Source organism: Cariama cristata, unplaced genomic scaffold, assembly GCF_000690535.1.
Source record: "Cariama cristata isolate BGI_N322 unplaced genomic scaffold, ASM69053v1 scaffold22014, whole genome shotgun sequence".
Classification (NCBI taxonomy): Eukaryota; Metazoa; Chordata; class Aves; order Cariamiformes; family Cariamidae; genus Cariama; species Cariama cristata.
Window position 1 is genome coordinate 6,428 of NW_009613811.1, and position 9,773 is coordinate 16,200.

At 56.6% G+C, this 9,773-nt stretch overlaps 1 protein-coding gene across 1 annotated transcript in view; it reads right to left on the minus strand.

Moving 5' to 3' along the window:
* LOC104160916 (protein CASP-like) overlaps window positions 1-9,773 on the minus strand; it is a gene marked incomplete at its 5' end in the record, with an annotated part of 15,317 nt that overhangs the window by 3,808 nt on the left and 1,736 nt on the right. The window contains 7 exons of the mRNA XM_009699171.1: window positions 1,970-2,026; window positions 2,550-2,633; window positions 4,952-5,068; window positions 5,729-5,841; window positions 7,053-7,119; window positions 7,566-7,702; window positions 7,918-8,097. Coding sequence (XP_009697473.1) covers window positions 1,970-2,026; window positions 2,550-2,633; window positions 4,952-5,068; window positions 5,729-5,841; window positions 7,053-7,119; window positions 7,566-7,702; window positions 7,918-8,097 — 755 coding nt within the window. The remainder of the gene's footprint in view (window positions 1-1,969; window positions 2,027-2,549; window positions 2,634-4,951; window positions 5,069-5,728; window positions 5,842-7,052; window positions 7,120-7,565; window positions 7,703-7,917; window positions 8,098-9,773) is intronic.

Here is a 9,773-nt window from a genome sequence, read left to right on the forward strand (position 1 = left end):
CGGCGGTACAGGGGAGGCTTGTGGCTGGACCCGGTGGTCCGGGCAGGTCCACAGGGTCCGGCAGCTTGCCCTGCTGCCCTTCCTACTTGTCACAGATATGTGCTTTTAAGAGGTCTTCACCCTGCCTTGCTCGCCCACCAGCACAGCTGGGTACCACTGCGGGAGAGGCCGTGAAGTGGAGGAGCATCACGGCCCTTGGGAAGGCACAGCATCCCCAAAGTAGGGACTGCCAGATGGACATTGCCCTGGGGGATTTTGGAGAGCAATAGCAAACATGGAAATTCCTTGGGCATCTTCAAAACCTCACTAGTACCCTGGTCTGCAGGTTTACTCATTTCTCTGGCTCTGCAAGGTCTATCCTGAAAGATTTACCCTCCACCTTTGCCAGTCCTGTGCCAGCCCCACCGAGATGTCCGAGCTCGCTGGGACCCAGAAACCCCGCGGCGCTGGGCTGTGTCACGCTCCAACCCCTCATTTTGGAGAGGTCGCTGAACAGCAGCCAGACCCTGACGATGTCCAAGCTCTTCTGGCCCAGGACACTGGCGTCCCGATGGGAAAATCTTCGTGTCCACCCCTTCAAAAGAGCCAAAGTCAGGAGTAACCACAGCCTAGAAAAGCAGCTTAGAAGGACGGCTCTTACCTTCCTACAGAGCAACTTTTTATAAAAAAAGCTAGGGATTCATTATGGACATAAGCACATTCCCCAAATCACCACATGGGCTTTCCAAAGCTGGCATTAAGACCCACAGATCTCCCACCAAACCAATTCTGGGCTGAAATCTTCTTTGTTATTCATGGCCACGGCGGAGGCTGCTGTAACAAACAAGATTATGTTCTTAAATATTCCCAAGGAATAACTCCCCTAAGTCAGTTTTTTTTGTAAATGCCTTTCATTAATTCTCTGTGGTGCTGGCACGCCACCCGATCCATATTCATGTTGGTATTTGCTTGGGTTTTATGCAAATGACAACTTTGCCTTTATTGCAAGGTATTTCTGTATTCTGTGGCTGGTGCGGATTCTTTGGCTGTTGCAGACCAGCGGTCCCACATTAACCTCTGTTACGCCGGATAGCCGGGGGTTAACTCAGCCAAAAACCTGATCCTGAGCCTGCTGCTAATGTCACAGATTCAAATCTTCTCAGTGACCACATTTTTAGCTCAGAAAGCAGCATGCATCCCTAAGAGGTGGTAGCCGATACCCATGGTGGCAGGAGCAGCCCTCCTGCCCTCCACGGCTCAGGTGCAGACACCGACAGCTCCCCAGTATTTTCCCCGATGCTTTTTTGGAAGGAAGAATCAGAGCAGGAAGGGTCAGGGCTCTGGAAGATGTTTTTTCTGGAGAATGCGATAAGAAACCAGAGGGTGCCTGAGGATGCTGCGAGGCAGAGCATCTCCCCCGGGGCGGGCAGAGCCTCCCCCAACGTTATTAAAATTTCGCACCCCGGCTGCACGCTGTGTGCAAAGAGGCTTTGCCCCTGGGCCAGCCCTCGGCTGGGGGTGCAGCGCTGAGCCCCCCAGCCACGTTACAAACCAGAGAGGTGCTTCCCGCAGCCCATCGCATCCCCCTTCCAGTGCTGCCCAGAGGAGCTGTGGGCATGAGCCGGGGGGAGACAGCGGTTCATGGTGATCCTCTGGTTCACAAGCTGTCCTCGAGCTCCCGGGTTGAGCCCTGACCCTGCAGTGGCATCGCTGGCTGGGTTGGGGCTAGGTCACCCGCTCTGGCCAGGACCCCCTGGGATGCCGTGGGATGGAGTCAGGGGAAAGGGAAAGAATGGGGAAGGGAGGAAAACGAGTTCTCCTAAACTGAGCCCCAGCATGGCCCTGGCACGGTCTGCACCCTTGCCCGGGGGAGCAGGGATGGGGTCTGCCCCCCGCCCGGGGCCAAGCTCAGCAGCAGCGTTCCTGGTGCAGGCACTGGGCTGAAAACCTCTCGTCGCCCACTATGGCAGGGCGGGCGCAGCCCACTCACCATGCTCAGCGTGGCTTTATCCCAGGGACTGAGGCTCAGGTACCTCCGCTGGCGTTCCTGCAAGCAAACGGAACAAGAAGCTGATTTTGAGGCTCAAAGGGCTGAGGTAAGGTTTGCAAATCAGGGAAGGAGCTCTGTGCCCCAGGGTGCTCCCACTCCCCCATACACGCAGCCACAGGGGACATCGCGTGGGCACAATGACTATTCTTATTTTTATTTCTTATCTTTTACTTTTTTAAAGTGAATGACATTTGAGCGTGTTTTGCGCTTGCAGAGCGCTGTCCCTGGAGTTCATCCAGGCAATGAGAAATAATTTCCCTGAGAGGTTTCATGTTCTGGCTAATCCTTCCCTTTGACATGCCTGGTCCACCTTGCTGCAAGCAAAACCAGAACCGAGCAAAACAACCTGCTCATCGACTGCAGCACGTTGCAAAGTCTCCTTCCTCCTTACGCCGGGCAAAGCCGTGCTCTGTGATGCCGAAACGGGGCCAGCTGAGTCTTACCCCAGCGGCAGGAGGCAACGATCCCATGGCAGAAGGAGGGGTTGATGTGGAGGGAGGGTGCCGGGGGCTTTTCATACCTTCCTGCTGAAGGAGGAGAAGGGGTCCAGGCGCTCTTCGTATTGGGAGGAGTAGCGCTGCTCCGTGTCGTCCCTGCTGCCGCCCTGCGGGAGCAAAGACCGGGTAAGGGCCAGCGGGCACCGGTGCTGGCGTGGGTGCCTGTACCTATCCCCCCCAGTGCAAGCCGGGTATGGACACCCAGCAGAGGGCCAGAGCCCACCCAGTTCCCCTGAGCTGCTGGTTTGGAAGAAATGATCCCCAAAGGATGGAGCAGCCCAGCCCAGAGCTGACCCGCGGGGCCGACAGCATCTGTCCCCTTCCAAAAGGAGAAGCACAACAGGAGCTATTTAACTAATTCTTTCTTCCGTCGGGACTCCACCCATGTCTCCCTATTTTTTCCCCTTTCCATGAGATAATCGTCATCTGTGTCACCCCAGAGAGCCCATCTGGAAAAGCCTGGGCTAGTGCAAATCCCACTCTGAATTCCTTTGCTGCTCGGCCAAGTAGGAGGGAGACAGCGGTTTAGGAGGAGGAAATCATTGTTTAAACATACAGCTGTTATTAGCTGGGCAAAGGGCAAGGAAAATGAAGACGACTCCTTGAAAGAAGTGAAAGATGTAGGTCGGTTCAGACAGACTGGGTTTTAAACTTCCCCTGGGACAGAGGTTCCCCTGGCGCAGCCTCGCCGGCAGTGCTGGAGGAAGGGCAGCAGCGAGCCCCGAGGATGCTCGCACAGCCTGCACATCCCTGCTCCTCCTCTCTCCAACGCTACCTCTGCAGGTCACAAGAATTGGAGATTCCACATCATTCCTACCCAAAACCAGCCTGGAAAGGGCACGTGCTGTCACCAGGCATGGTCACAGTCCGGTGCAAGCCCTGGCTCCCAGTTACACGAGCTGCACATCCCTGCCCAAAGGCCCCGGTGCTATTCCATCTCTCTCCCCCAGCACCATGCCTTCTCCACCTCTGCCCCGCCAGCACGGTGATGCTGACATTTACCGAGGTCTTTCTGGACCCGTTACTACGTGCCGCTGGTTGTCCTGCCCGGCCAGCCCAGCACACTGGCTGGTGGCTCTGTTTCACCGCGGGTAAACCCCGCCGCACACAGACCTTTAGCAAATATGCCCTTACGCACCGCAATACGATCTGCGGGTCACCGCGCAGTCAGAAGCCAGCGATGAGACCAGCGCCCAATTTAGGGGTGATGAATTCACTATAGCCTGGCCTTATTGAATGATCTTGGATGATTATTTTTAACGTGTCACATGCCCGATTAGGTAGTGAATTATGCAATCCCCCGTGCTGCCGTGTCGAAGGCTTTTGCTCTTTAGCTCATGTGAATGGCATTCAGGGGTTGCCTTGTGGCAGCAGATAAACATGGATATGATCCGCCGCGGGAGAAACGGGCAAAAATGTCAGAGGGGCCGACCCAGCGTCATCACTGAGACATAAATAAAAGAACCAAATAAGGTCCTTCACGGCTGTAGGAGTTTCCCCTCCCCCAACGTTATTAAAATATCCATCAATAAAAGGGACTCGGGCCAGCCGGTGTGGAAAGGCAGCAGCTGCAGGGGAGGACGGCAGGGCAGGCAGGGTGAGGAGCTGGCGTTCGAACCGATGGCCCACCCTCCGTTATTGCCACTTACGCAGTTATAAGGAAAGCCCGAGATGACGATAGCCCAGCTCCGACCAAAGAAGTGCTTACAGCTGAAAGCTCCCCGGGCAGCAGCCTGACCCGCTTTGCAAAAACTCCAGGGATTTCCAGGGATGAAACCCCTGAGAGACACGGCGCGAGCAAAGCAGGTTGCAGCAAAGGCTAGCGTACCTCCCCAGCCGCCTCCTGGTGTTACTGGTGTTACTGGGATGGTTTTGGGTTGGTTTCTGCTCTTTTGGGGACAAGCCCTGGCTGCCCAGGGGAGCGGGAAGCTGAGCAGCTCGCTCTGCTGGCCACAAGAAATTCAGGGCGGTGGGGAATGAGCATAGGTATGACAGGATGAATTATTTTTCGGGCTCTGACTGCAGAGATTTATTGCAGAAGGCCCCAATTTAACCGCTTGTTGCCTGGTCGGGCAGGAGCATCCACGACTTGCCTGCTGGAGCATCACGCTGCCGGCAGTGAGCATCACAGGGGTTTGCAGCAGCTCCCTCGGGAGGCAATTTGAACTTCTGGCATCAAAGATGTCAGACACCCTTAAGCACAGTTAAAAACTACCTTCCCGGCAGAGAGGCTGGGTATCTGCTCCTCTAGAGAGAGCACTGCACCCTTTTTTACCCCCAATCAGCTCCTATTTTCTAACTTTTACGCAAGGTGCGTGTGGGTAATGCGCAATTGCCCCATTGCTCCTGTACACAGAGGGTAACGGTCTGTGTTTGGGGTCTGTCCGTCCGTGCGAACGCCGGCGGAGGACAGCCAGCCACTCACCCGGCCAGGGTAGCTCTGCAGGAACTTGATCTTCTCGTAGAGTTTGATGTTGTCAGCTCGCAGGTTGTCCAGCTCGCTCTGCAGGGCATGCACCGTGTGCTGCATCATGCGGTTCTCCTGCATGGGGGGAGAGCGAGGGGGCCGTTAGCAGCGAGGCCGGGGGGAGGACAGGATCTAAGCGGGTGGGAGGGAGAAGAGGGAGTTGATTCGGGGCATCCAGCCAGGGTTCAGTACCCTTTCAGTAGTTAAAAACCCCCAACGCTGAATTAAAATTACTCCCAAATTACAATTGTCCCAGCTAACGCTGAAGGGGGCCCCCAGTCCTGAACCATTAACGAACCCGATCCCTCCGTGGCCGAAGGAGGGCCGGGGCAGCCAAGGTGGCTGTGGGTGGCTTTGGGCTGAGACCTGGCCCCCACGGGAGGTGCAAAGCCAACCTGCCAGCTTTGAAGAGGTTACTTCGAGCTGTACTTCAATTCGTAGAGCTATTGGGTTTTTACCCCAAACCGTATTCCCCATGTGCGTCCCCAAACGCTGTGCCAGATGGCCAAGCACACCTGCAAGGCGACAGGGATTTGGACCCGTCCTTGAATCGGAGCAACAGCGATGGGCTGGGGGAGGCTTTGGTCCTGCTAACAGCAGAATATATTTTCCTCTGGCTTCCATTGGTGCTGCCTGCGTTGTGCTGAGAATAAATTTCCTGCAGGTCGTTAGAGCAGCCGGCTTCAGACTGCGGGTCCTGCAGCCCCTGCCAGCCGCCCTCCCCACCCGACGTACCCCCTCCAGCTCCTGGTTCCTGGCCCGGAAGCGTTCCCTCTGGCTGGAGATGATGGAGAGGAGCGAGTCCACCTGCCCCTCGGGGAATGAGGTGCCAGGGGACGGTGGGTGACCTGCGGACAACATTTGGCATGAGAGATGAGCCAGCAGATGCCCACCAACCCCCCGGAGCAAGTGGGACTTGCTCGAGGTTCCCCCCCAACACCGTGGGACCTCGTGGGCACCCAGGCAGATAAACTGTGCACAGTTATTGCAACATGGACTAGTTTTTATGCTTTTTTTTCTTTTTTGGGGACTTATCCTGGAAATAGACAGGATTACTCTCCAGGGAAGACCAATTGCATTATTTGGGGCAACCAGCGGCTGCCTTCCCATGACCCCCGTCCTCCCAGTCCCTGCATCTTCTGCAGCAACCATAGCCCTAAGAAAAGACCCAGTGCCACAACCAGCCCCTCCATCCACGTACTCTTCTCTCCCCTTCCCCTCCTTGCAAAACGGTCACCCCCATTTTGAACTTTCTCCTCTTTCAGCCAGCCCAGCAAAGCAGGGGCTGCTCGCCCGCAGCCATCACCAGCTTGCCATGCCCGGGAGCCCCATTTTGTTTGTGGGTGCCCCACGCAGCTGCCCCTCCATGACTGGGGTCTGCAGGTGCCTGGGGGGCTGCGGCCATCCCATCTCTCTCTGCCTTCCCGGCAGTGGGAGGCATCTACGGCCAAGGAGAAATACGTCCCCGAGGCCGTGACTCAACCGGCTGCACTGAGGAGCTATTCATAGCGCAGGATGGGTGGCTGCAGGTTGTTTGGCTTGGTGGGACTGTTGCTGTGATATTGTTTATCGTGTGTTTTCAAAACCTTGCAAAACAAAAAACAACAAGAAAAAAAAGAAAAAAAGGAAAGGAAGTAGGTTTTCTTCCAGAGGAGCCAAGCATCGTTATTTGTTTGATTCATTTTCTCCTGCAGACCTCAGCGCAGGAGCCAACGTAAAGGAAACGTTTAGCTCGTTGGCTCTGGAGGGGGTTTGGTGTGGAAAGAGCAGGAGGTAAAGCACAGGGTGTGTGGTTCAGCCTGGGTTCACTGGCTCAGCACAGAGCCAGGCCTGGCACGTGCCCGCCGCACCACCGCGGGAGCAGCCAGAGGACTGGCAAGCTGTGCCGAGCACAGAAAACCCATCACCGGCCCCAGCGAAAGGCACGCTGAGCAGGCAGTGTCTGTGCCTGCTTAGGAGCATCCTCATGCTGCCACCCCCGGAGAGGTGACCACCCTGCCCATGGCACCAGGATGGCCCCTGCCAGCACCGCGGCTCGCAGCACGGCTTCGCCTCTCACCATAAAACAGTGCCGTGGCCTCCTTGATGGGCTCAGGTATCTTCTCCAGGCTGGGGACGGCCGCACCCTGGGCAGCACAAGTAGAAGGGATTAAGCATTTCCCACCCGCCTGAAAGTGCTTGGTCAAAGCAAACCCCTTCTGGGTCCTGCTACCACCCCAGCACCCGCAGCCTCGTGGGAAGCATTGCTGCCAAACAGGCACTCTGCAAGGATCAAGACTGAGACAACCCCTCGAATCCCATCCTTTGCCCAGGAAGGAGAAGGGCTGGATGGTCCCTGGATGCCACCACCGCCACCCCCTCCCATGCCAGGGTGAAGGCACCATCCCATTGCACGGGCACGATGCGACCCTCTGCCGAGTGAGTCGTGAGAAAGAAAGAAAACGGAGGGGAAAAAAAAGAAGAAAAAAGAGGTGCCTGCTGTTGATCCCTCATCAGTGACAGTCAATGCCTGGGGTCATTTAGGGTGGTCCCTGCCCGCTGACGGGAACAGAGTGCCGTGGGTCGGGGTTACCTCTGCATCCGGGCGATGCACGGTGGACAGGGCTTGGATGGTGCTGAGGTCGTGCTCCAGCTTGGCGATGAGCTCCTTCTGGCCAGCCAGCGTGGACACAGCCTCCGTCAGCTGGATCTGCAGCTCCGCACAGCGCACTGGAAAACAGAGCCGGGGCCGTCACCCAGGGGTGGCCCAAAACCCCAAGTTTTGCTAAGCGGACACCGAAAAGCTGAGATCCCCCCACCTGGAGCATCAAAGCCAACGCACAGGCAGCAACCCCGTTTTCTCCTTATTTCTGGCGGTGGCAGGAGGGACCACACCAGCAGTCCCTGCTCTGCTCCAGGCAAAGAGGACCAGGGGCCCAGCCCACCTTGGTGATGCCCCAGCATGGGCAGCCATCCCTCGGCAGGACCAGTGCCACGTCCCAGTGCCAGCGGCAACGCGAGCAGGAGCTGCTTGCACCAGCACGGCTGCTTCAAACGCATCAGCAAGATATTTTTGGTGCCCCAGGGGTACCTGGCAGCATCGTGGCTGGGCAGAGTGGGGGGACCTGAAGAGGGATAAGGGGAGCTGAGCTCACAAACCGATCCCCGGCTCTGGTCTGCACAGAAAAGGCGCGATGGAGGAGGCTCCGGGCAGCACGTCCCTGGCCGTGGGTGCCGAGACAGGCACGCACAGGGTGGATGGCTGCCATGGGGTGGGGGACGTCTCCCAAGAGGGGCTCAGGTGGGACCAATCCTGTCCCCAGGCGCTAGGTGAGGCTGTGCAGCCCCCAGCATCCCCGTTCAGCTAATTTTTGACAAACGAGCACTCTTTTTAGTAGCCCCCCCAAAGTAAAACCCACGCCCTAAACCACAACAGGCGCTTGCTGGAATGCTCCAGGAGCAAAACAAAAGCCTCTTGTTCCCCTCGTGTAACCTCGGCCCAGATGCGAAGCAACGGAGAGAGGCGTCAGGGCCAAAACGCAGCTACAGCAAGAGGCACAGGACCGGCCCCGCAGGGCAAGCTCCTTGCTCCGTTTGCAAATCCATCCCGAGACACAGAGCATCAGCAAGCAGGAGCCCTGTCCCGCAGCAGAAATCCACTTGTTTCACCTTTCTCCCTTGTTGCCAGCAACATCTGGGCCTCTGCCTGACGAAAAAAACGCTCAGATCGAGGCTCAGACCCTGCGTTTTGCACCACCAGCCTCTCCGCAGCAGGGACGCAGGATATGTCCCTCTGTGCCTGGATTTCCAGGTGGGTGAAAGCTCAGGTCCCAGCTGTTCCAGGCTCTCCCTGATAATTCCCATTGTAATTATTCCCCTAAATTCCAGATGGCTGCAAGGCAAAAAAAAAATAAAAATCCTCATTTATCAACAGCCAGGGAGCAAGGAACGCAGAGGCTGCCCGGGAAGGAGCCGTGCCGGGGGAGAAGCGAGGGCAGACCATTGCACCTGCGGGGTCTCCGACCCTCTCTGAAGACTTCAGACGAGAGGGGCAAAGCAAGTGCAGCTCAATTCCAGTTCACCCAGTCCTGCCCGGCTGGGAACCTCCCCACGCACCCCAAAACCGGCTGCGGAGGGGGGGGTCCTCGCACAGCGCTCGATGCCCTACAGAGCCAGGAGGGTTGGGCTCAGAGCAGCAGCGATGGGGGCTTGAACAAAGTCATGCCCAAAGCCAACGCTGCTTTCCCACGAAGCAGGGGCTTTGCTGGTGCAAAATTCTCCCTTTTTTGTCAGAAACGCAATTCCTCTGTTATTCGTAAGGGACCAAGCCTGCTTGCAGGGAAAGGGAGGTGACCCATGCTTCGGACACAACCCCCGGATTTATTTTTTCCCCTGCCTGTTTGCATTTTGTAGCCCCCCAAGAAAAGGCTCAGGAGCGAGGCAGGAGCCGCTGAGCCAAAGGCACAGCCCCACTGGAGGTCAGTGTTTCTCAAGAAACGGAGAAATCGCTGCCTGCTCCCAAAACATGGGTGGCCTGACGCAAAATAGTTGCATTAACAAGATTTGGAAAGAAGAAAAACCTCTTCCTTATGGTTAATTATTTAATTGGCTCTCTCTTTAAATTGCATTAAAATGTAATTGGGAAGCTATTACTAGCCAAACATGGGCGGTGGGGTCCAATCCTGCACAAGGCAGCCTGGATCACGGTGGAAAGGGCCTGACACGGCCGGGAGCAGAGCGGACGTGGTCCCTGCCTCCCACCCTGCCCAAAAAAGCTTTGCAAAATCTGAGCTTTGGCATC